The 26,877-nt window shown below is 40.9% G+C and overlaps 2 protein-coding genes across 3 annotated transcripts in view; one reads left to right on the top strand and one right to left on the bottom strand.

The window, feature by feature from the left end:
- MINDY2 (MINDY lysine 48 deubiquitinase 2) overlaps positions 1–12,115 on the bottom strand; it is a 33,387-nt gene extending 21,272 nt beyond the window's left edge. The window contains exons 1-3 of the mRNA XM_053954373.1: positions 11,348–12,115; positions 4,430–4,487; positions 2,172–2,236 (exon numbers count right to left, since the gene is read on the bottom strand). Of these exons, the coding sequence (XP_053810348.1) occupies positions 2,172–2,236; positions 4,430–4,487; positions 11,348–12,007 (783 nt within the window). The 5' untranslated portion in view covers positions 12,008–12,115. The remainder of the gene's footprint in view (positions 1–2,171; positions 2,237–4,429; positions 4,488–11,347) is intronic.
- Positions 12,116–13,603: 1,488 nt separating this feature from the next.
- The window catches only part of ADAM10 (ADAM metallopeptidase domain 10), a 42,641-nt gene continuing 29,367 nt past the window's right edge, over positions 13,604–26,877 (top strand). Inside the window, exons 1-2 of one of the 2 annotated variants that reach the window (XM_053954922.1) lie at positions 13,604–13,830; positions 22,054–22,204. In XM_053954922.1, coding sequence (XP_053810897.1) covers positions 13,776–13,830; positions 22,054–22,204 — 206 coding nt within the window. In that variant the 5' untranslated portion in view covers positions 13,604–13,775. Of the gene's footprint in view, positions 13,831–16,590; positions 16,687–22,053; positions 22,205–26,877 lie in introns of those variants that run through there. The other variant, XM_053954923.1, reaches the window with a different exon arrangement.

Raw genomic sequence — 26,877 nt, forward strand, 5'->3', positions numbered from 1 at the left:
GACTTTTCTTACGGTTTCTTCTCCCCTTTTAAGCCTTCCCTTACAAGTCAGGCTGAAGTACTTGTCACTACATAATGAATGATCTACACAGACCCACTTGCCAACTCTAATTTCAGGGTTCAGGACTGAGAATCAGAGTCTTAATTGTTCACCACTTTTTTTCTTTAATAAAAAACAATTTTCTATCTTCTTTTGGGCATACCTTTAAACACCTTGTAGATGCTACTGTTGAAACAAGTAGCACTTATTATAGTAGTGATCCCAATGGAATCCTAAGGAGAATTACCAAGTGATGAAGTTCCAGTCACAGAAAGGAAAGATGAGCCAAAGAAAATGTGCTTTGTGAGACAGTTATCTTGAACAAACAGATAAAAAAATTCCCAACATGCAGGAAAAAGAATTTTCCACTAAGTGAGAGAAGTCCACAAGAGTACTGTCAGAAAGTCTGTGTAAAAGATTTGGGGAAACTGAGGCACTTCATTGTTTGTTTGGGGGTTTTTGGGTTTTGCAACATTCTGTTGTTTAAGAGGAATTCAGGCTTACAACAATGGGAAAATAGAAAAAAAGACCAGAAATACAGACTGGACAGGAGAAGGAGACAGTAAAGATCCACAGACAAACTACTGATGGTTAAAGACAGCTGCTTCTGTTGTTTTCTAATCAGAATCTGCACTCGAGCATGACTGCTACAAATTAGAGTTTTAATGCTTGTAGCCCTTTAATTGCCCTGTTCTGTCAAGTTTCCATGATCAGGAACGGAACAGCTCCCACTACCTTACTACATGTTGCTTCATCTTACTGACAACTTTGCTGTCACAAGGTTTAGAATTTAGCAAGATATTGAAGTAATTCTCACCTTTTAAATTTTTATCATTTCAAAAGCAAACCAAACCACCTGAACAAGAGCATGTCACTAGGAGGGACCAGATATCAAATATAAAAACCTGTCTATTTTGAAAGAAATTTTGCCATAATCTTACTCTGCTGAATGAATAAGAAGTCCACAGTAAGTCAGCACTAGCCATCCACAAATTCAGACCATACATCTACAGACAATAGCTGCATTTATTTTGCTAATGTTTACTTTGCAAACAAAGCAGGATTACATCAAACAGACCAGAAAACCACAGAAGTTTAACACTACAATTTCAACATTATCACTTCTACTTTAACTATTTCTGTACCTTTAAAGCAACTTAGAAGATTTCTAGAACAGAAGGCTTCTTTGAAATTACATGGTTAAAAACTTCAGGTATGTGACATTTATATAGTAAACCCAAATATCTGAGCATAAGAAAGCTATAGATTTTGTACTTGCACCAGGCATAATAGTTTTCATCACCCTCCTATAAACTGATTATAGCTATAACCTTCTACAACACAGAGTTGTGTGGAAAAAAATAGCCAGTTTCATTATTACAAAAGTAATTCCTATAATCTGATACAAATCAATCTCCAGTTACTCGATTTGGCTTTCAACACTGAATGAGAACAAGAAAAAATGACCTAAGAATAAACAGAACTACCTTGAATCCTTATACCTATTAAAAAATTCAAATGCACTTTTCCATGAGTAACCAAAAAAACCAGCTATGACTACAGACAGAGCTTGGAAATATATATACTAAATCAACAATTTTTAAAACAAATAGCATTATCTTCAGTACAGAAAAAAATCTGTGATGACATATAAATAGTGGCCAGTGCAAATAATATTGCCTTTCACAACACGGGATCAACCTCTTTTTGTGCATCATGATTAAGAACACAGATCTCTCTTACTCCATTTACATCCTCAGAGAAACTCTGGCAGGCACCACTGAACAGAGCAACCAAAGGACATGCAACAAAAGACTTCAAAAAGCAACCACCCTGTTATATACTTCTATTAGTACCTTTGTGTTACGCTTCCGCAACAAAACCCATTTTACTTCATTACTGTTATTTTATAACAGGGGGGAAAAAAGTGTCTTCTGTTAATAGATACTGAGTTTTTCTTCACTAATAGCACATATACAAATTTATTACTCTACATCAAGCCCAGACAAAAACGAACTACAAACAATGGTCTGTATGCTTCTGGCTTTTAACAAGGTGACAAACCTTAAGTGAGAAACATAGTTTTGGATTCATCAGACATAAGCAACTCTGTTTTAGGAGCAGCTCCTTACCTGCTCATAATTAAGTCGCTGAATTTCAGATATCTCTTTAGGTTTTGCGTCAAGAATGTAGTCTCCTAAAAGAAAGCAAAAATGAAATTAAATTTTTTCCACAATCAAAGCTTCAACATTTCTATATATGTTTCTGACTGAAGCTGACTGATAATGAATACCGCAACTGAAGTTTTCTACCAAATTAATGAGATCACATTGTTTTAGAACCTGAATTATAATTATTTAGTAAAATATGAATATAAAAACTTAGTAAGATCATATTAAGAAATAAAATTCAAATGGCCAACACTGTTACTAAAGCAACATTTCATAATCTCTTGCGGTATCATACCAATATCTTCGCTATTCAAAAACTAACCTCCCTCTGTTAAAATATAAAAAGGTCAAACTGCTCACAGTAAGGTATGTAATTCTGTACACAATTTAAAAAGACAACAGCTTATCCTGACTGATATTGTGAATGTTTTGCCATGTTTTATACACCAGTAAGTCTATAAAACTTGTGCTGGTTTAGACTGGAATATAGTTAACTTCCTTCACAGCGGCTGGTGTGGGGCTGTGCTTTGGATTTGTGCTGAACACAGGGCTGGTAACACCGAGATGTTTTTGTTATTGCTCAGCAGGGCTCACTCAGAGCCAAGCCCTTCCTGCTTTTCACAGGGCCACGCTGGTGAGGGCTGAGGGGGCACAGGAGGATGTGGGGAGACACAGCCAGGACAGGTGACCCCCACTGAGCACAGGGATGTTCCAGACCAGCTGACATCATGCCCAGAATATAAAGTGGGGGGAAGAAGGAGGAACACTTGCAGCGATGGATGGTGTCTTCCTTCCCAGGTCACTACGTGTGACAGAGTGCTCTCTCCTGGGGAAGGCTGAACACTTGCCTGCCCATGGGAAGCAGTGAATTAATTCCCTGTTTTGCTCTGTTTTCCCTGTATTGAGTCTTTAACTCAACCCACAGGTTTTCTGGCTTTTACCCTCCCCATTCTCTACCTGATCTCACTGATAGGGGAGTGAGCAAGGGGCTGCCTGGGCTTAAACCACTACACTTGTATTCCACCTTTGTCTACAACACAAAGGTAATAAATTAGTTAATAGTTAATCAACACACTGAGGTTCAAGATTCATAACATCTTTAGAGACTAGTATCCACTTTCCAGATTTTACTTTGATGTTTTTGTACTTATTCCCTTGCTCCATTACTAAACTCAGAAAAGTATCATTATAGGTTTCCTAATTATACTCTTGAGAGTGGTTGAAGGCTGTTTTGTTGGTTTTGGCTTTTTTTTTTTTCAGCTGTAGAAGAACTGTAACTGCTACTCCTGTTGAGTGAATAGGAACCTAAATAATTTGACCATGGTTTTATTATTCAATTTAGTAAGATAATTCCAGAAGCTAAAATATGCCTTCAAGAAAGAATACACATCTAGAGAACTGGAATTATGTAGTGACTTCAGACAGTATTGTGTCATCAATGCAATTAATAAGAAATGTTCAGACACAGAGAGCAAGATTTCTTATTTTTTTGGGAAAATTATGTAGGCAATTTTTTTCTTCAACCAGAAGAGTAAGCAATTTACTTCTGAAAAGAACAAGCTACTTTCTTTACAAGCAAAAAGAAAGAAAATATTTTTTCTCCTGCTTAAGAAAAATCAAACGTAGTCTATTAAGTTCTAACATTTTATATTAGTCAGGCTTCAAGGGAAGGAAAAGTGGTACATGCAGCCTAAGTACTATCACAACTGCACTTTTAACACCTGGATCATCAGGGTTATTAAAGTTCCAGCCTGTCAGATACAAAGAGCTGCAGTTTTACTGAACACTGAATATGATACCAGAGTAATACCTGCAAATGAGACCCCAATCACTGTGAGGACTGCATTAATTTTTCTTGTTATTTTAACTGGGTCATACTTCCAAGGATTAGAGTTACTACAGACAATTAAAGACAGAGTTGAATTACTGCATTCTGTCAACTATAATAAAACACTGTAAGAGACACGAAGAATTTTAAATCTGTCAATGTGTTGGTGCACTGAGCCATACCAATGGCATCAACTAGACCAATCACTTTGGAAAGCAGTGCAGAAAACTTCTAAAAATACTTAAGGAAAAGCATGAGTAACTGAATACTGTAAGTAGTTTTCTGGAATCAAATAAAGGGCAGAATAAAATAGTAAATACACAAAACAGTTCTATGTTATGCACTACAAAGTACAACATACAAGCGAAAGCCATTTATTGCAATTACTAACCTAAGTATTCCATCAGCTGTTCAGCCGTTATGATTTCCATCATCGGTGGCAGTTTAATCTGTCAAAGTAAAAGTATATTCTCTTTAAAACACCAAAACACTACCTTTTAAAAAGCATGGTATTTCTAGACAGAAGACTTCTGATTACATTTCCCTCACCTGTTTATAAGGCCATTAGCATACTAGACCTCTACTAAACAGCAGCCACAAGAAGAGATTAAAAAGGCACTTTGGTTTTTAGAAGAACCACACGCACACAGCACTTTCTCTCAGCTGCACCTCTCTGCATAGTGCTCCCTTCTCCCACCAGAACATTTCTCCACCATCCCCCTCCACTTCACAGGAGCTTGCACCACTCACTGCAGTGGCTCAACTACAAGCACTCAGAACTAACAGACTGGAAACTGTTAAGAAAACTTCCCCTCAAGTCTTTGACTCCCTACCTTTATTAAAATTCTTAATGGAGTATTGATTATTAAGAGTATTAATTTTGAATATTAGCTCAAAAAGTTCCTGTGTACAAAGTCTCTAAAGGATCTAGTGTCAGTAGCTGCTAGGACAGAGAAGCCAAAGACTTGTGCAGGTACAAGGAAATGACTTCCGAGCCTCTCATCCCATGTTCACATTCCAAGGTTTGACCATTTGGTTTAACCCTACACAGAGCGGACCAGACACACAGAGCTCTGTGGTGAATATTCTATTCCCTTCTTCCCTGATTTACTCCCACCATCATCTCATGCTAAAACCAACCACCCTTGCAGAGCTAAAAGCTTCTGGCATTCTTATCTCTTCCTGCATCCTGGGTAAACATTTTGGTTGAACACTTCCATTTACTGCAGGAAGAAATGCAACAGGCAAAGCACAAACACATACAAGGACATGCTTCTGGCAATCTGAAGAAATACCACAGGAGGATATAGACTTTAAACATAGTGCACTCAATTTTTCCCTGCATAAATGTGAATTTTATTTTTCTAGGGTTTGGGTTTAGTGTGTCTCAGGAGTTGATTTTTACACTCTCTTCAGTTTTTAATTTTCTCATCCCATCTCCCTCCAACATCTTGCCATTCAAAGTCTAGAAAAGGTATTTATTATATCAGGAATTTTTAAATCAAGTTCTTCAATACTGATCACTGCTGTCTTTGACACATATAGAAAGACATGACGTGAGACTGTTAACTCATGGTTGAGATTTAATAGGTTCCACCTACTTTTCTGGTTGTGTAAAAGGAAGAAGTAGAAAACCAGGAGATGGAAGAGCAATCTACATAAAGCCTTTGATGCAGCACCCCAAACTCAAATATACAGTATAGCAACACACCACTCTGTTCACATTGTGATGGAGAGGGTTTTCGGTATGAAAACTGAGCTATTTCAATAACTTTGCAAGGAAAATCAGCACTGCTCCCTCAACTGTTAACTGGGCTCCTGTGATGATTCTTTCAGGACTGAAGTTAGCTCTTTTTATTAGTTATTTAAACCATTTGTATCAGCTCAGCCAGCATTGCCTGGGGGAGTTCTGCTCTGCACCACATTTGGAACCTCTAGAAGCATGCTTACATGACAAACACCAACCCTAAAGCACAAAGCTCACCTATATTTAAGCTCTATGTACAAACAGCACAATGTATTATTTATATCACTGGTTAACAAATGGAACTTTCCCTCACAACTGTAAAGCTAACCATTTATTTTTTTACTGCAGAAAAAGCAAAGTGGTTTTACTCATATTTCCAGGATCTCTCAAAGCTGGATATTTTAGCAAGCTATATCTCAAAATTAACTGCTTGATTAAATGCTAAGCAAAGTTAATTGGTTACTTCATGGCATAATTTTAGGGCTGGCATGTGTAGTGGAACCTTGATCACACCTTTAAAGTGTGCTAATGGGGTTCCAACACAGTTCTAAGTACTTCTGAACAGAGCTGACTTAAGGATATAGAGAGAACATGACATTTCCCAGCTGTTCAGAGCTTCATTGCAAGTACTTAAGCAACTGGAAATGTACAGTGAAGAGGAAATGGGAGAGAAAAATACATTAGGACTTCAGGGAAAGTAAAACATCATACAGAACCACAGTCATTATCCAGATAAATCAACAGAAGAAAACAATGTAAGCAACAGTAGAAGCTGCCGTTGTCCATAACAATCTATTATTTTGAGCGACACATTTTCACGATAGGTCTCAATGTTTAGTTGCTAGATTTTACATCAACTCCACATTTTAGGAAAAATGAATTTCCTCAACTCCCACCCATTTCCTGTACCCCTCTACTGCAGTTTCCTGGTCCTTCGTCCTGATGTCTCTTTCTAACTCTAGCTACATTTTACTTCCTATGCTCAGGAGTAGGAAACTTAGTCCTTCTCACACAGTTACAGCATGATATACAGTTGAGGCATATTTTAATTAAAAGACAAGAGTAGTAAACAAATTTTCATATGGAATAGATTGTTTCTATGAATTAGACTACAAACTCCAAAACTACATAATACTAATTTTCCACTGTATTCTTCCACACTACAGAAGGGCTTAAAAAAATAAGTGATATAGTCATGCACAGAGGATAACACTTCTGAAAATACTATGAATATCAAAAGAGTCCAAGAAAATTTCTAATGGCTTACATAATAAGTCTTATATAAGACTTATAGTCTCAAAACATGTTTATCTGAAACATGCAACTCCTCTGAACACAGTGTTCCAGAGAGGTATGGGTAGCTTCAAGCAGCTTTGACAAAAAACAATTAATATTCTTTGCAAATCAGTGCCCCTGGCGTGGCAGGAACAGCTTCGTGAGCCTGTGACACGACAGCCCGACAGCGTGTGCTGCCACTCCAGGTCCTCAGCTCCCCCCGAGGCAGGTACGCTCCAGCCCCTGGAGCGGGCTCGCTGCTGTGCCCGGGCACGGCTCCAGGCCGGCACCTGGCGCTCAGCTCGTCCCACTGGTGCCGGAGGAAGGGCGGCTGCCAAGGCCCCGCTGAGCAATCTGCGCCAGCTCCGGCCATACGGACGGGCAGCGAGGGACAGCACACACGTGTGAAGGGCCAGTGCCAGCCCCCAGAGCAGGCACCACTGCAGCCTCTGACAAACCCAGTGGAGGAGATCAGCAGGAGCTTACTGTGCTCAGCGCCTCTCAAAAGGGCCCTTTTAATGAAAAACTGAAATTAAGACTTTCTAAGTAGAATTTTTTTACTCTACCTCTTCTCTGCATGTCAGTTTGGATACATTTAAGCAAGAAAATGGTTACATAACATTTACTTACATAATTGTTATGATACCTAAATAGGTAATTCACACAATTCTAAAAGTTTCCAAAATTTTAGTAGAACTAGGTATGTAAGGAACATGGCTCCTTCCATTTGTTGAGAGGATTATGACACAAAAAACTTTCAAAGACATTTTCAAATATGCAGTATCACTGTTCTCCTACATAGGGACGAGATATTCCATATGCACACACTTCTCAAGACAATATTATTTATATTCTAATTGTATGTTTTCCCTTTGCTTATTTTATGTTTCAAAATCTTCCCTGGACATTTCAGATATGTCATTTCTGTGCAACATGTTAAGGTTCAGAGTTCTTCAGCTACAAGACATCACATCCTACTTAAGAAGCACAGAGCAGAATCACATGGCACTCTCACTAAGCTTTTAGCATCTGATGATTGCCACATTCCCCCCACCCCAAATTACATTTAATGAAATGCCAGAAGTTATCAGAAAGTGTTGCATGAACTACATCTAACAAAGATTACAAAAGGCACTTAGAAAAGCCAACTTTGCATTGCTAAGTGTAACCACATAGTGAGCCACAGGCCTGAGCTAAAACTGAGCAATCTCCAGATTTAAATAAGCTGAAAAACGGTGTGCCACACTATTCTACATCAGAGGACATAACTCATACTTGTACGTACATTTAAAAATGCTTGTTTCAATCTCTACCTCTGCTTCATTTCCATCACACAAGTCTAAGTGGTTACAACACTGTTTTGCACAACAGCTGTTCAGCACAACAGCTACTTTTCCAAGTTGATATCATAGTGCTTTTGTTTTTCTTCTTAGAACATTTCTGTAACACTCCTGTAGCAGAACTCCTTGGCTCTCCCTCATATAGGCTAAACTGCAAGTTACACTTAGACAGGCAGACTGCAGAAACACTTCAAAAGAAAAGTAATTTCATAATTTTAATATTTAAAATACAGCTTCTGCAATCTGCCACCTCAAAGTTTTATGTATCCTTTGAAAGTAGTGGATAAAAGAGACGTAGCAGTTTTATCACAAGCTTAGTTCCAAAATCTGGTATGTTCAAAATGGAATTTGAACAGTCACGGTGCATGTTACTATTTCAGAATTTCCAAAACCCCAACTGCCAAACCAGTACTGCACTTAATTTGACTGAGACCAGATCTATCCACAGGATGACCAGAGCTCTCAACCCTGTCAGGACAGAGTTCTAAGAAGGAAAAATGATGGCTGATACAGGGTATAGAACCCAAAGCATAACTGTTTAACTTGTTATTCCCTGTTGTGAGTCTAGTTTTCTTCCTCATCTCCTTCTTATGATCTTTTTTCCCATTACATATAGCTTCTTTTCACCTAATATTTACTATGGTATTCTCAGTCTACTTTTGCCTGTTTTCATCTTTCAGTTTGCCTTCTTGTTCCCAAATTATCATTACTTGACCCAGTCTAGTGTTCATCTTGGTTCAGGAGGAGTGAGAAGGTGGTTGTCCATCCTCAGCCCTCACACATAGCAAGCTGCTCTCGGTGATATACAGATGAGCTGCCACCCCAACCACTGAGAACGTGGTTCTCGACGATGAACTGGGGAAAAGAAAGGCCAATTTGTACAGGCAGTAATTAGGAAAATCAATTACAAGCAACTACAATATATAACCAAATAACAGGAAAACCCTCAAGCCTGTAAATAATGACAGTTTTACCAGTGATGACAGTTTCACCAGTTTAGCTGCCTGTCTGCAACTCATGTAAATTCTGCTGAGGTTTTACATAGAACTATAGAAAACTTCCTGTAATCTGAGCAATAAGAAACAGTAGGGCACTCCCAAGGGGTATTTTGGTTTTTGCCTATTTATAAAACTGGGTATTACCTTAATTCTCACTAATGTAATATTTGATCCCAGCAGAATGTCAGTTAAAATTCTGGTTGGAGAGCAGCAGCAGAGGGAAAAAGAAAAAATGTTAAGGAACAAAACCTCCAAAAACTTGAATTCAAACAACAGCACCAGTGCTGCCCCACTTACATCTTTCATTAAATCAAAGATTAAAAAGGAAGATCCTGTAACTAACAGGTTTTTTTTTGAATGCCCCCCCTCCAAAATGATAAGGAATGGCAAGTTTTTCAAGTCACCCATAGTCGCTAAAGAGGGAGCACAGAAAGCAAGTGTTCAGTATTGAAGCCTGTGACAACATTCACACCCTCTTAAAGATAGCAGAACCTACATAAGGCAATACCTTAAAGTCACATACAACTTCCCTCTACTGCTTTTACTAATGCTTAAATACCAATATAACTATACCCAGAGTTTTCCTTCTGATGTCTCAGCTATTTTGCTCAGATAAATGTGTAGAAATTGTAACTCAACCAAGAGCATTAATCTTCTGCATCTAAACAAATTTCTTCTCATAACAAATTTCCACTTTGACCTTTTCCTAAGTAACCTGCCACACTGTGAACAACCGCTTACTTTTCCAATACCAAATTTCTTCCCCTTGCTACTACAACATAAAAGCTATTCCTGTAAAGCTTTCCTATTTCAGGACTCTATTCAATCAGCTCTTCTGGCTTCCGGGGCTGAATTGCCAGCAGTTCCTGAGACATACCCCTATCCTTGTTTTGCAATGCACACAACCTTACGGCTCTCCTCCAACAGATACTCCTTTCACACAGAAGTGTTAATAACTTAATTACTTAAAAGATTGGGGAAAAAATATTTTAAGACTATGGGAAGTCCCATCCACAATGGCTACAGAGCACAAGAACTTCCACGTCGCAAAGCTTACTTGATCACTACCTGATTTATTCATTAATTTAAATACAATCTATACTGCATAACTGTATGAATGTGTTCCTATTACTCAGGCAGTTACTCGTACAAGTCCGTATTTTGTACAATTCTGCATTTCGTACAACTCTACATATACTTTATTATATGAAACTAACCTATTTTCCAAAAATACCACTTATGTGCTTAGTGCTATAAATAGTAATCTTTACTTACTAGAAACCTGTACTATTATATGTTATATATTGTTCGAGTTAGTAAACAACATCTAGATATTCTATTTCTGTTTTAAGACAACGAAGTAAGTCTGTATGTGGCAGTAGCATTCAAGTAGTATATTGGCACCATACTGCACGGCAGTATTTGTTTTACAAGTTCTATATGTGAGACATGTGCTTAACAGCAGAAATAAGCCTGAAATATTTCTTGAAAGAATCACGGAATGGTTTGGATTGAAAGAGACCTGAAAGATCATCAAGTTCCAGACCCGTCTGCATGGGTAGGGACACCTTGTACTAAACCACGTAGCCCAGAGACCCAACAAACCTGGCCTTGGACACTGGCAGGGATGGGGCATCCACAGGTTCCCTGGGCAACCTGTGCCAGTGCCTCATCATCCTCACGGGGAAGAATTTTTTTCCTTGTATCTAAACTTGCCCTCTGCTAGTTTAAAGCCATTCCCCATTGTCCTATCGCCACATGCCCTTGACAGAAGTTCCTCTCCAGCGTTCTCGACAACGTCCTTGTCCTAAACAGCACAAACTTCCCGCGGTGCCCTCACGCCGCGACGGCTCAGCAGCCCCCAACGCTGCCGGCGCCACACGAGCCGCCCGCGCTGCCCGAGCGGCACCGCCCGCCCGGCCCCGCCATGGCGCCCGCCCGCCCGGTACCTTCCAGGCCAGGAGCAGCACGTTCATGATGGCCAGCAACGGGCAGGGGCCGTTCTCGTTCTGGGTGATGACGGGCGTGTTCTCCTCCTTCCAGCGGACCCACTTGATGTGATAGACCGACTGGCCAGGGAAGCGCTCCTTGGAAGTGGAGAGGAGCTGGGAGCCCGCCGCCGGCCTGTCCCCTTTGGGCTCCGGGGCCGGGCCCCCCGAGGAGGCCCCCGCCACCACCGCCTCGTCGGCGTCGCTGTTGAGCTCAGAGCTGCTCGGGCAGCAGGAGTGCAGGTTGGAGAAGGACTCCAGCGAGTCCAGGCTGCGGGACTCCTCCCCCGGCGGGCTGGGAGCGCCGCTGCTCCCGGAGCCGGCTCCCGCGGGACCGCTCTCCGAGGCGGGCGCCGCTCCGGGACTCTCCGGCACCGCCAGCGCCGCGCCTTCCGCCGCCTCACCACCCTCCGCGGCCCGGGAGGGGGACGCGGTCCGAGGGGCCGCGGCGGGAGCGGAGGCCGGCGGAGGGGAAGGGCTGCGCCGCCCGCCGCCCTCCTCGGCCTCCCTGCAGCCGCCCTCGCCCACCGCCGCCTCTCCCAGGCGGAGCCGGCTGGCAGCGCCCCCGCCGCCCGTCTGCAGCGAGCCCGGGGGCGGCGGGGGCTGCGCCAGGCTCTCCATGCCCGGCCCGGCCGCTCCGCTCTCTATTGGCACCGCAGCGGCTGCGCCTCCGCCCGCGACGCCATCACAGCAGCGGCGCCAGCTCCGCCCCGCCGGGGACGTGCGGGCGGAGGGGGAGCGGCCGCGGGTCACGGCGGGGCCCGGGGCGGGGGGGCCCCGGGGCGGGGCGGGCAGCGGGAAGGGGAGGGAAACAGGTGAGTCCGGCTCTCCCGAGGGTGCTCGGTGCTTTTCCTTGCGGTTTCTTAGACAGTCGTACTATAAAAAATGCGGCTGTGGCGAGTATCATAGATAACTTCAACAATTTGATTGTATAGACTAATTGAAAGAAAGGAAATTTAGGTTAAGTATTAGGGACTTTTTTTTTACTGTGAAGGTGGTGAGGCAGTGGCACAGGTTGCATAGAGAGGCTGCAGATGCCCCATCCCTGGAAGTGTTCAAGTCCAGGTTGGATAAGGTCTTGAGCAATCTGGTGTAGTGGGAGGCGTCCCTGTCCATGGCAGGGGGCTGGAATTAAATGTTCCTTAAGATCCATTCCAACACCTTAACATTCTGTGATTCCATAAGAATTAATGTGGGTGTATTACTCAGACATTACCCCAGTGAATCTCTCCTCTCCCTTCAGAAATATTCAGCTTTTAATCACAAATTTTAAATAGTCTTGGGATGATAAGGATATATCCTCTCATTTTATTGTCAGCAGCTCTCTAATTTGAAGTCTGTAAACACTTGCATCAACTTCTGCAGCCTTACCTGAGGTACATTCACTGTAATTTTACATTCCATGTGCATTTCCATAACACCTTTTCTCACTTGTATCAGTGTTCAGAGGGAAGTTGTTTTTTATTGACACAGCAATAGGAATAGAAAAGCACAAATATAAAGGGCTGACATTAAACTGAGAAACTTGGCACAAACTCTAACATAAAAAAATCTTTGAAGTGGCACAGCTGATGGAAGAATTAGCATTAGGACAAGCAAGGGAGGAAACATTTTGTTCAGATGTCTCACATTTGTATTTCCACGGGAGGATTTTCCTGTACCCTTGAATTGTGAAAGTTATTCAAGACAGTCTCAGAATGACAAGTCCCTGTTCAGTGGGGATACTGCAACACTTCACAACATGTCTCTACATCGGGAGAAGTCGGTGACCTAAAATAAAACTCTTGAAAGTAAGTTAATTAGTTTGTGCAAGGAAAAACTGTGTGTCTGGTAAAGGGATGAAGGAAACCAGAACAAAACTCGAAAAGTAAATTAGTTCTCGGGAAGGAAAAGCCATGTATCCGGTAAGGGGACAAAGGACAGCAGCTCGAGCGGTGTGTTCGCACTTCGGTGCGGTGACGGCTCCGTAGCGCCGGCCCGGGGCGCGCCGGAAGCGGCGGGAGAGACCCCGCCCATCCTGCGGGCCCGCCCCAGGGCGTGTCCACGGGGCACCGCCCCTTCCGCAGGGCCACGCCCCCTTGCGCGCGGGGCGGGGCGTTCCGCGCCCTCTGGGCGTGTCCCGCGGCCCCGCCCCGCCGGCGGCGTCTGGCGCGCGCGCGGGCGGAGGGAGCGGCGGCGCGCGGAGCGGAGGGAGGGGGGCGGCGCTGCCCGGAGAGCCGCCGATCCCGGCCGAGCCGCGGCCGTTCCGTGGGCGGGAACAGTCCTCCGGAGCGGCGGGGGACAAAGCGGAGGGAGGCGCCCAGCTCGCCCCTCCCCATCCCGCCCGGCGCCGGTCTGGGGCGGATGTGCCGTGGGTAGGCGGCGGCGGCGGGGCCTGCGCCCGGCGGAGATGGATCTGGCGGGGACGATAATCCTGCTGTGCTCCTGCGCGGCGGGCGCTGGAGGTGAGGAGCCGCCCGGCCTCGCGGGGCCCTGGTTTGGGGCCGTCTCCCTTCCTCTCTCCCTCCTTCTTCCCTCTCTCTCTCCTCCGTCTCCAGCGCTCGGGGCCGGGGGCGGCGGGCCCCGCTCTCCGGGGCGCCCCGGCGCCAGGGCCGCGGCTGGGCCGCCAGCCGGGCACCCCGTTCCGCCCGCCGCTTCAGCTCGCCCGGGCCTCTCCTCCGCCGCCCGGGGCCGGCCTGGCGCCCCCCCGCCTTCCCCGGGACTTTCCCCGCCGAGGACCGGGTCAGTTGCCCTCCGCTCTTCTCCCCCCCCTCAGGTCCCTCTCTCCGCACTCGCCTGTGTTTGTTTTCCCTTCCCGGCTCCGCTTCCTTCCCTCAGGACTTCCCGCCCGGTCCCGGTGGCCGCTTACCGGCTCCCTGCTCTCGTGGCCGCTTCTCTCTTCCCGAAACCAGGAAGGATGGGCAGGCGGAAAGTTCAGCTTAAGGAAATAAAAGAGGAGCCCGGGTTCTTCCCGAAGCGTGACCGTGACTTCCAGGAGGGTCTCAGCTCTCCCAGGACGGGGCAAAACTCGCTTGTGTTTATAGGGACGTGTAACTGTATCGGCTCCCGTTAGGAATTGTTTCTCGGCATTAGGAACTGGGCAGTTTCTGCACTGCGCCTGGTAATGTTTAATTGGTCAAATCATGGCAGGGAAAATAGTTTCGACTTTGTACAGAGAAAGAGTTTCGGAAAGGGTGAACTTGGGAGGGTGTTTCTAGAGAACTGTGGGTGGAACAACTGATAAAGACTTGTTTCCTCTGTTTCATTTGGCACCTCTGATTTATCTGGGCTCTGCCTCTGTGTGCATCAATATGTAGGTTTATTAACAAAGAAGCTAGCGCTAAATGCTGGTCTTCCACACATTCTCAAAAAGTAACATCAAACTATGGGAAACTTCAGTAGGTTCTGCTTGTGGCTAAGCCGTGAGATAAAAAGCAGGGTGATTTGCATGGTCAGAAGCCATCCTGTTATTTAGATGATTAGAAGTGGGATGCATCAAAGAATTTGGGTTTTTCTTTGTAAGTTCTTGTAAACTATTGAGATATTTCAGACTTAATTGTTGGCATGCTTTCAAGGCATCTTTGTTTTCTGAACTAAATGGTGCTGGCACAGAACTAACTCAAATTAATTAATTAACCAGTTGTAAGGGTTGTTTTCACTGTTTAATTCCAGGCAGGCCTTAAAAGTCGTAGTAAAAATGAAGTTTAGTCCCCTGGATATACAGAAGCAAGTTCATGAAATGTAATTTAGAAATTCCTGTTATTTTTTTAATTTGAGAGAAGAATGGGCACCTTCAACATTTCTGGGCACTAAGGAGCACACCTCACTAGCAGTTGGCAGAAGTACATGTCTTTGGTGTGTAGCAGTGCAGGTAAATCTTTAAAGAAAGAATAATAATGCTGGATAGAAATCGAGTGATAGTGCCAATACACATCTCTAAAATATCCAGTAGAACATTTTTGGTAAAAGTTTGAATGTAATTATGAAAGATTTGCCATAATTCTGTGTTAAATTAAAAATAGATTTTTAAGTTTAGAAAGGTCTATTTTACCTGTGTGCACATTTCTAGAGTTTCTTAGATACTGCAGATGTTTTTATTTATTGAAAAATAAGGTTCTTCATTTGTGTATTTTTCCTTCTAGGCAGGCATTAATATCTGTGCGGAAAGGACAAGTTCATGATTCTTAAAGAAGTTACTGTGAGACTAGTGCAAACTGGAAAGGACTGAAAAGACCCCAACAATTTACGTTTCATTTATGTACAGTGCATCTGGTCTCATTAATTTTACACAGATCTTGAAGCTAAGTTACATTTATCTGTAAAGTTCTCTGGTTTTAAGCCACAAAGGTATTAAATAGTAATCATTTTGGAGATTTCATTAATCTGCACTTTAAGAATAATTAGGGGTTTGCATGTTTGGTCTAAGACTGGAGTATTTTTATGGGATACCCAAGTTTCAACTCTTTCAGAATTATACAAGGCCTTGTGCCTGTGTACTGTGTGGACACTACATATTCTATTGTAATAGTCTTTAGATATAAAGGTATAGATTAACAGAACCAACTGTAATATTAGCTCACAGCTAAGTATGAATCATAAAATCAACTTCTAGAAAATGGCACAGCATAATTTGGATGGTTTATTTGACAAGTTTTAGTGAAGTCTTAGTTTTCTCTAAAAAATTCTTTTCAGTTTTAGTTTATATTGTTCTTAAAATTATGTGAAAGGAATGCAATCAAAAGCAATCAGTAGTGCTGCTGCACTGGTGAAATGTACTGCAGAGTCTGTCTTGGGCTGCTTCATAGCTTTTGGTAGGTTTTCTCTGTGTGGTTAAAGCAGACACATTATCAGAAGTTTGGCCTAATAGGTCCAGAAACATTCTTGATCAGGTTCTGGTATTAGATCACTTCTGGTGTTTTCTTCTGCTTTCTTTGCTTCCACTGCATAAATATTACCTTCATAAAACCAGTGGGTCCAGCAGGTCAGTTTGATTACTGTTTCAGTAGTATAAGAAGGAAAAGCCACACCATTTATTTTGTTTTCTTTCTGTTAGTAATTAGAGAAAGCTAGAATTTAGTTTCTGGTATATGGTGTCTATTTGAGACAGGGTATATGTACCCTGGCTTTTAAGAATTCTTTTTTTTTTTTTAAGTGAATCTCAGCATTTTCCCAACACCCCTGGAACTGCTTGGCTTAAGGTATCTCTTCACTCACTGGTGCTGTCATGAATTTTGATGTGTGTGAAGTGGTGCTTAAGTTGGGCAGTATTATTGGCAGCTGACTGCAGCATGCTTTCTTGCACGTGATGAAGATGCATGCAGGTAAATTAATCAGTACTTAATTATCCATACATAACGATGTTCACAGAGGAATGGAAATAACTAATTTAACCTCTCCTTCTACCTAAGGGTCATTAAAAAAAAAAAAAAGAGAAAGGGCAATAGCAAACACAAAGGAGAACTGTTGAGGCCTCTGACAAGCTTGTGTTTGACAAGAGTGACCACGCTTTGGCTAGGCTGATGAAATGCTGAATATCATTGCAAATCTATGATAAATCATTTGTTGTCACTGGTACAACATGCTCTTTTTATGTTGCTAAGACTTCCAAGTTGTATCTTGTGGTGCTGGATATTGAACTGCCTATTTCCCAGTGAGCCTGGGAGAAATTCTGCTTTTTTTCTGGACACATGGGGGAGTTGTGGGAAGGCATTTATGAGCTATCAGCATCTTGAGTGATTTAGTTGTGTTCTTACTATAAATTGAGAACAACAGTAGCCTTCATAAATATGGCAGCACTCAGCCTCCAGCATTTATTTGGCTTTTAAAATAAAAGCATTATGGCTAAGACAGTGCCTAGTCAAGACAGCTGTCAGATGGTTGTTTCAGAAATGTCTGTGGTAATTAAAAATAAATAAAATCAGGTGTTTAGGTGGTTGCTTTCAAATAGTGTTGCCCAAAAGCCTCAGACTGCAGCGTGTTTATACTTTTAAAACATCCAAAGGTTTGTTTTTGCAGTATGGCAGAGCCACTGTACTGAGTTACTGCTGTCTGGTGGTCCTGCCCTGGCCATGCACTCCCACCTCTCCTCCTGGCATGAGAAGTCAATCCAAAGAAAAAAAACTAACCAGTTCCTGCCAGTTGTGTAACTAGAGTTGCTTTATTGAGCAAACCCAGGCCTGATGGGGAAGAAGAACTGGGACTTTCACAGGGTGGAGGGGAAGAAGGTCAATAAAAAGCAGAGATGTGCTTGCACTGGTGTTGCCATACTGTCTGACTGTGCCCTAAATTGAGGTCTCAGTGAAGGGAAATGATCCTGACCTGACTTCTTGATTACATGTTCTTCTTTCACCAAAACCTCACTTGACCAGAAGAGAGAGAATATTTTTTTCAGCTGAATCTAGCACCAGTGCAAGAGAAGAATGGAAACAGAGTAGGTGTAAAGGGCCTGCCCTTCTGCTGGCAGTTTTGAAACAACAGCCTGAATAAATTCTTTGGAGAAGTCCAAGTCAGGAGGTATATGGTAGAATTTCTGCCTTGCTAAATCTGAATGCAGTGTACATTCTTTAATGTCCCATGTAAATGGAGCTTTTTTGTAAGATAGATAAACTCTATGTTGAAAACAACTTGAAGCAAAAGTTGCTTTATCTTAATTGAAATTATAATAATAATTCTCTACAAGATGTTTATCACATGCTGGCATTTTAAATCTGCAAATTAGTGATGATGCTTGCAGTAATAAGACTTGTCTGGTGAGTTAGCTTGGCTTCTAAACAATTTCTGATACTCTGTCAAGTTGTATTCTGTGCTTTTTTTCCACCCCACTAACAAACTTGAGTTGTGCTTGAGCTATTTGCATTTGTCATGCAAGTCTTAATCTGAGTGGTTTAATGCAAACATCATCTTTTAGAACATTGCATCTTTGATTTATCCTCTTATGGGAAGTTAAATGTTATTCTGTTTTATAATGATGTGTATAAAATTAATAGATACTTATATTTACATGGGTGAACTTTCAGTACTGTTTATTACTAGTAATTTTTTTGTGCATGGCGCTAGCTTTCATAAAAATGTGCTCCAGAATCTTCACAGACATTGCGATTAGTCTAACCAGCCTGTAATTCTCCAGGCCTTCCTCCTTGAAGATGAGGATGACATTTGTCAGGAACTCCCCTCTCTAACAGTAACTTTTCAGAAAGGTGATGGAAGCCTTGGTGTCAGCCAGCCCCCTCAGCACTCCTGGATGCATCCCATTTGATCCAGGTGGCTGAAGTGTTCCCTTGCTCATGTCATGTGCTGCAGGTGCTGCTTCTCTCCTGCAGACTGGGAAAGGTTTGTCTGGGGGGAGAAGCTCTTCATGGTTTTCTCTGGGGAAATAACCAACTGAAATCATTTAGCACATACCACCAAACAACTGGTACATGTGTCTGCTCACCTTGTGCCAGGAAGCTTACAGCTAAAATCACATGGGTGATCCAATTTAGCCTTTGCATAAGGCTGGTTAGAAGGTGAGAGTACATGCCTCAGACTCCATACCTGTCCAGTGGGACTTGTTTGTTCACAACAACAAGTGTAGATACTTCACAGCTCTCTAGGGATCCTGAAGAGCTGTATATCCTCGCACACAAAACATCTTTCACAGGGACTGGCACACTGAGACATTTGCCTAAATGCTCTGCTGGATTCTGTTTTAAGTCCTTCCTGGTGTTTGGTTCTTAGCTGTGAGAGTAAAGCTTCATTCCTGCAGGGAATTTGTCATAGGAAATGCCACATCTAGTTTAGCAAGTCTTTGGAAGACTATCCTGTCAAGTTCAAATGCCATCCCCTTGTCACTCTCTGATGTCTGTGTCCTAAAGGGTTTCTGTCTCCTAGCTTAGTGTTTAGGTGAAGTGTAATGTTGTTTTATTCCACCAGATTGCCTGGAAGGCATCATGCTGTTTTGTTTTGTTGATGGCAGCATGACACATGGCATTTGTAGAGTGGTTCCCATAAACTACACTTAGGTGTTCATGGTTTGATTCTTACTGCTTCCTGACTGTATCCTTAATTGAAAAGATCTTTGTCATGCAATCTTTGTTAAAAATATCCAAACTCCTAGTTTTTCATTCACAGAAAATAACGGCAGTAGTTTGTAACAGAGGTTGGGATCTGGTATGTGATATCATAATGATTTCTTGGGGTGTGCCACTTCCAGTTTCTGTGAAAGACTTCTTCCTTTTTATGCAGTCTTCTACTTACAGGAACTGGAGCCAGCAGTTCTACCTGCCTCATGTACCTCAGTGAAGTTTTCTTTCCAGTTTAATGAACTTTTGCTTCAGAATCCTCTATAGATTCTTACGTTACCAAGGTTGAGCAATTTATTAAGCTACCTTTGTAAAGAAGATAATCCCTTTTGATAGGTAGCAGGTTTGATTACAAGGAGAGTGTGATCAGTTGCAGACTTTGAATGCTATAGCAATGTTGATGTTATAGAGGCTTCTGGAACTGAAACTGTTCATTTTAAAGCCTTAAGCCCCTTTTTGGAGAAGCCATAATGCTCTAGGTGGTGTGCAGCTGCTCTGCTTAAGCAAGAAGAGAGCAGCAGGAGTGTTTGTGTTAAGTGTTTGCTATGAGAGTACTTAAAACATAAGGAGTTCTTTAAGTTTTGGAGAAGGGGAAAAGAAAGCATTGTTTCCCTGTGTGATCATACCAAGTGTATTATTTTTTTTAAGAAGAAAGATCTTTGCTTAAAACCCTCTGCTTTTCCTTAGCAGAGAGAACAGTTATAAAACTTCTAATGTCAGTAGTCTTTTGCTGTCTTGTCACAGTAGTTATCACTTAAAAACTATTCTTTGTGACTCAGTTAAATGCTGTCTCTCATCTTTTCACGTGGTCATGAGACCTGGATCGAGTGCCAAGTGTTATTGAGTCTTCAGTAAGTTGTCACACTTCAAAACTTTCTTTCTGGGTGCCTGAAGCTGTTCAAAGTGTATCTTGAAATACTGAGAAGAAAAATGGTCTGTAACAATTAAAGGAGTGCATTATTAAAAGCTTCCTACAAGCTTTCCATCCAGAAAATGTAAAGATGATTCTGAAGCACCGAAGTTTACAAATTCTGCAGTGTACTTACTGACTAGTTTTGATCAAGTTCTTAAAGCGAGTTATTAATATAACATTCTAGATTCAGGTTCATTTAGCTATTAAAACTTTTACATTTTAGCCTATATCAATTAATTTTTAAGTTTGTCTTCCTAAATGTTGACACTTCTGGGTCATACACCTGGAATTGGAAAGGATGTATCTGTAGTCAGGCACATGTATATTGTGCATGATCTCAGGCCAATTTGGTTTGGTTTATAGAAGTTCTTGGGTTGTAGGAGGTGTTACGGTTCATTTTGGAGGGATTATGTTGAAGTGATGAGAGAAACAGCAGACACAGACAATATCCTGCATCCTCAAAACTCCTGCTAGCTACTGAAACTTTGTAATGGTCCTGTGTCTTACTGGGATTAGAAATAATGTAGACTTTCTTGAACCACACATTTTAAACATTTTAAGATGCATAAGTCACTTTCCTTTCTGAAAAGCTGATTGAGAATAGACATGTATTTTGAGTCTAAGAGTGAGAGGAAATTAGAATGAAGTTTTGTTACTGGACTGTATTTGCAGTTAACAGTGAAGAGTCAACGTTTGCAGAAGCCTACAGTAATGGGAGAAAATTTGAATGTGATTTCTCTGCAGTATAGCATTAATTGAATTTTAAATAGATACAGCAATATCATCTTGTGCACATGGCTGCTAAATGCAAGCAATGCATTTGAAAGTATTAATTTACTTGGTCATCTTTTTAGGTATCTTAAGAAAAATACCACATGTAGTGCCTGAGAACTAACATTTAGGTTAGTTTGAAGTTAAATTGATTATGAGATAGTATTGTTTCTTCTTGCATAATTCAGAGTTCTTCTGGTTTTCTCCACAAGTTATATTTTGGGCTTTTTTGGTGATTAGTGTCTCTCCTCCATACTACATCACTATAGGAGGGTCAAAATCTTCCACATTTTCTGCCATGAACTCATATTAACATAAGTCGTAAATATTACCCTAGAAGGAATTGTACAAAATAGACTGAACTGAATCTACATCTCTGGAGATACATTTTAATAAAACTTTTCCATGTGGTAGAACATTCCATGTGACACAAAATGTGTTGCTAGGTGGCATGATTTGCTCTTAATTTCCCTGGATATTTCACATGTAGAATACAAACATTCTGAGCAGGTAGTGTGCTGTCATGACTGCAGTGTGAAGTTGGAAGCACAATTTCAGGGAACCTGAAAAGAGATAGATATTCATTCAGCTGTTGCACTTCTTATTTTGAATCAGGAGTGCTTTTCTAAAGCATCTCTCAAGCATTCCTGTTGACAGTGATGTAATTTGCATTGTGGGGTAGTTTTGGAGTAAATGAACTATACTTGTTTTGATTGAAATTCAAGTGGAAGATGCTTTCCAAGGCCCATCTGATGCACTTGTAGCTGCAGATTTTGTGTCCTGTCTGTGGGACTAGAGTAGAATGAATCTGATGTGTACAAAGGAGAAAAATAAGTTAAAATGGATATAATGTGAAATTTGGGTCCTTGTTACCAACTGCTTTGCACTACAGGTGTGCCATGCCTGGTAGTATGGCTATAACCTTGCTTGTCTCTGTTTTTCAGGCCAGTATGGAAATCCTCTAAATAAGTACATTAGACACTATGAAGGACTGTCCTACGACGTGGATTTGTTACACCAAAAACACCAGCGTGCCAAAAGAGCAGTGTCACATGAAGAGCAGTTCTTGCGCCTAGATTTCCATGCTCATGGAAGGTTAGTGATATTTTAAAAGTTGTTTGCTTTAAATATTTTATTCATGTGTTTTAATTGTAGCGAAATGGAAAGGATGAAATACAACCACCACAATAACATTAGCTAGAATACACCACATTGTGCTGTTTGCAGTTTCTATGAAGTATTTTCTCTCATGTCCAGTTTAGGTATGAAATGGTTACTTGCAAGCACTTCATCAAACATCTGATGGTAACTATTAATACATTTCGAAGCTTAAATAATGGAATCGTACTCGGAGCAGAATAGTTGTTGATTCTGAGTTTATAATGCACTTTTGTGTTGCATATATGTTTGTTTTTTTCTTTGTAGGTTTTTTTTTTAAGAATTGAGCCAAACTGCATTAGGAAATTTAATTGAGAAAAAGAAACATTTCAAATTGCATTTGAAGCTACAAAATAGGCCAAAAATGTTTTGTTTTGTGTGTACTGGTGTTATCTGATTTTTTGTGCTAGTGTGAAATTTAGAAATTATTTGACATAGGGAAAGATGATTTCTATTACAAGACACGTTTTGCCTTGTATTTAACATATAAGATCCAGTACAAACTTAGATATTTCATGTGACCAACTGAAGTATAATTTGTAGGTTCTCACTTAGGAAGATCTCATTGCAATTTGGAATTGCCTGCTTTTTGTATAACCCAGGAGAAAGAGGAAGAAAGTTAAAATATTTGTGTCTGTATCTTAGTTTCTATGACTCCCTCCTTTGCAGCACCACTCTTTTAATATATTTCAGGAATGTGTAATGCCCTTGTTTTTCTTGTTATTTCAGTTACAATTTAAGTATCTAGAACTTGATAAATAATTGTTAGCCAAATGTAGCACAAAAGAAGTTTAACAGAGAAAATGTAAACCTAGGTCTCCTGAATCTGTTTGGGATATTGTTTTTTGAGTAAGTGTTTTGATTTTGTGCCAGCTTGTCATTTCTTCAGGGAATGAAGTGCTGTTCCTGGAGGTTTCTGATGTAATGACTGAATTTCAGTGCGTGCTCCCAGAAGGTCAGCATTAGGGTTGTATTTCTAAATGCCATAGAACTACAACCCAAATCCTGAACTTTTCAAGTCCTGTCCTTAAAACCATGTTTTCAAGCGTGATTTTTAGTCCAATGAATTTTATTGTTTAAAGAAGAGTCATAGTGCTGCTATCTCTGCTGTAACTTCAGTGGCAGTCTCTAGTTTTCCCTTTTAAATTGTTCTAATAAACAAGACTGTAGAGTAGAATGCTTCAGAGGCTCCTCACACTGTAAACCTTGCTACTTCTAAATCTCCAGCAAGACTGCAAGACAGTGAAGTTCAGTTTGAGCCTAATGCTGCCACTTCTAAGCTGCAGGCTGGTGGATAATTTAAGCTCACTGAAGTGTGCACTGCTGCTGAGAGAAACATGCCTAACCACATTCCCAGCATCATCCTTGTGCTAACACTGCTAGTGTTAAAGCCATGCAAGGAATAGCATCTGGGAACTAATCTGTCTAAAAATTATTTGGGGAAAAAAGAATCAGTGTGACTTGGAGTGATAGAAGCAAGACCACTCTTGCTGGGACCAGGCCACATTTCAGGCCACTTGAGCAGTTTCATCTTGTCATTGGTAAGGATCCCATAATAATCTTCTGTAAGATAGAGCTGCTGGCTTAGTCTCTGAGTTCTTGTGGTGGTGGCGGGGGGTGAAAATCGTTATCCTGTAAAAATGGTAGTTGCACCTAGGATAATGTCTAAAAAAAATTTCCTCTCTTACTTCACAGAGGAAGACCAGACTTTAGTCAAATCTTACTAATGAAGAAAAATGTTGGTGTTTATATGTGGAATTGATCATAAATCTCTATGGTTTGAGGAACAAATCCATCATTAACTGAGGAGGCTGATTGGAAACTGACAGTCCATAATCTAGGATTTGGGTAGTTTCCTGTGGTACATCTAACACTTCCTGCCGAAGAGAGGGTAGTTGACAGGATGTAAATTTAGTCCAAAGCTCCTGTTAATCAATTTGGATATGTTTTTACAACATATTTTCATTTTGCTTTAAATATGAATTAGGAAGGATCAAGTGAATTGGGTTTTACTTCACAGAATCTGTTTATTTGCTTTGAAGGTGTAGCAGTTTGAGAAGCTGTATAAATAGGATTGGCTTTTGCAGTTGCAGCTGGTTTATTGTGAATAACTAAGTGATTTATGTAATCACTGAGAAGGACAAAAGTAAAACCTTTCTATCAAGTATTTGAGTTACTTTGTGTGAAGGTAGGAAATAAAGCTTTTGCAGAACACTTGAACAATGTAGATATAGGCTGTGGACTTTTAAAGTGCTGTGGCATTTAAAAACAGATGGTGAAACTTAAAGGTATTCAGTCAACATGAGAGTTGAGGTTCTGGAAACTTATACCTGATCTTTTTTGAATGACCTTTTACCAAATGGTCTGTTAGGGTTTGTCCAGGTGTAGTGGTTTATTGGCACACAGCTGTCCAACTTGCATCCCCTTAACTTAATAAAGACAGTAAACAGCTTCTACTTATGAGGACTGAAATGACAGTATTTTGATTTGGGTTCTGATGAAATGGCTGTGTTTTGTAGCCAGGAAACAATGGAAAAGCTGTCCTAATGCAAGTGAAGCTGGGCCACAGTGGTTCTTAGGCTGTATCTCTGTGACCAGTTGGAACTTCTAAACTTCATCTTTTGGTGTGTGCCAGAAGAAGCACCTGCTGCTCACGTGGCCAGTCAAGATGGGAAAATGATTTGGCTGCTTCTTTTTCAATGAGGTTAATTGGTTCTTCTGTTCAGTGTAGAGGCAAATTTGCTTTAAGGAGTGCAGAACTAAGCAGCAGTGGTGAGAGGGAGGATGCAGTACCAGCCTTTTCAGTGGCAGTGCTGACATATGCCAGATAAGCATTCATCAGACTTACAGTTTCATTGTCCAGAAAATGGCTGGCAGCTACCAGTATTTTAGGATTGTGTAAGTAGCATCTGTTCTTTTCAGTGGGCTGTTTAGATTTAAGAATTGTATCTTGTAGTACCCTTCTGTTGAAAAAGGAAAAAATAAAAACACAATTTAAATATTACGTATTTATTCCAAGTTAAAGGGACCATTTAACTATGGGCTAATAGTTAAATAATGAATTAGATACTGAAATGATGGAATTAAACCCAAAACTACCTTTTTTCGTTCCAGATTCAGTAATTCTACAAATGAATGTATAATGTGCCATCACTGAGAAACTTTCTCTGTTTAACTAACTGAAAGTTAGACACCACACAATATACTGCTCAGAACAGAAATTTTTCAAAATCTTTGTTGTTAGGTAATATAAAATACAATTTCTTAGGGTAAATGCAATGAACTAGATGGAACCAGCCACAGTATTCAATGCTGAAATACTAACTTAGTAGGACAATTACAATTGCTGAAACTGAGTTACAAATCCATATTAATTCTTTTTAATAAACCGTGTATTAGATTAATCACCATTATTGCTTCCCCAGTGGTGCAAAATGTGCCTATTTCTATAATGCTTCAGCTTGGAAGGAATATGAAGGTTTGAAATTATCTTGGTTGTGTGATCAGAGCTCTTCCACCTGCCAGTTCATATTGAGTGTTCTAGTGTGATTTAATTTAAGGTGCCCTATGAGTCCAGGGAAGGCTCACACAAAGTTAATGAATGCCCAGTATTAATACCAAGAACCTGGTTAATATAAAACAGTTTTTGAACCCACCCCACAGCCTTTCCCCCGCAAAAAGCAAAATATAGCACAGACTCCCCAATATACATGGATTGATTCAAAGAAGAACAATGCCTTTGGCACTGGCTTGAGATACAGTGAAGCATTTTAAATAGAGTAACTTCCTTTTGCATGTCAAGGTAATGTCAGTAGTTTCAAAATGAAGTTGGGACATCACTTAAACTGATGTTGGATTTTATACAGTTTGCACCTGATCACAAAATGTGCACTTGCACTTGTTTACTTACTGGACGCAACTCTTCCCCTGCAGAGAAACTGGAAAGTTTTCTTCCTTTTTTCAGTACAAATATTTGCAATATATGAATCATAGGATATCTTGACCTGAATTCCTGTCCACTGTAGAATGTCAGAAATATGCTGAATACTTCATAGTGATTTTGAGGACAGAGCTTAAAAAACTTGGATGATGTCTGATATTCTAACTGTAATTCTTTACCTAGTGACAGAACTGGGAATTCCTGACATGCTAATGCATTCAGAAGGGAAAAATTATGTCTGTGTATTGTTTAACTCTATTTTCAGTCAGCTTTTTATTTAATACATTACCAATAACTTATGCTTCCTAATTTTTTGCTTGATCCTGTTAATTGTCCATCCACACCCTCTTTCAACACTTCTAGATTAGTTGATGACTCTTGCTTGGGAAAGGTGCCCACACAACTTGAGTGAACAGCTGAATTTTGATGAGGTGCTTGAACACATGATAACACATGCTTATTATTAAATTAAGGATACGTCAGGAATTTCTTTATGATGTTTTACAGTTTAGCTATATTTTTTCTGTAGATTTTACCTAAAATTCTGGTTTTTAAGAAATACTGTAAGTTGTTCAGACATGTTTGTAGGAATGTATGGTCTGTACATAGTCCTTATAGGGAAACTGTGGACCACAAAATTTCAGTTCATAATTAAGTCTGTGTTTTTTTT

This window comes from Vidua chalybeata, chromosome 13 (assembly GCF_026979565.1).
Source record: "Vidua chalybeata isolate OUT-0048 chromosome 13, bVidCha1 merged haplotype, whole genome shotgun sequence".
In the NCBI taxonomy this organism is placed as follows: Eukaryota; Metazoa; Chordata; class Aves; order Passeriformes; family Viduidae; genus Vidua; species Vidua chalybeata.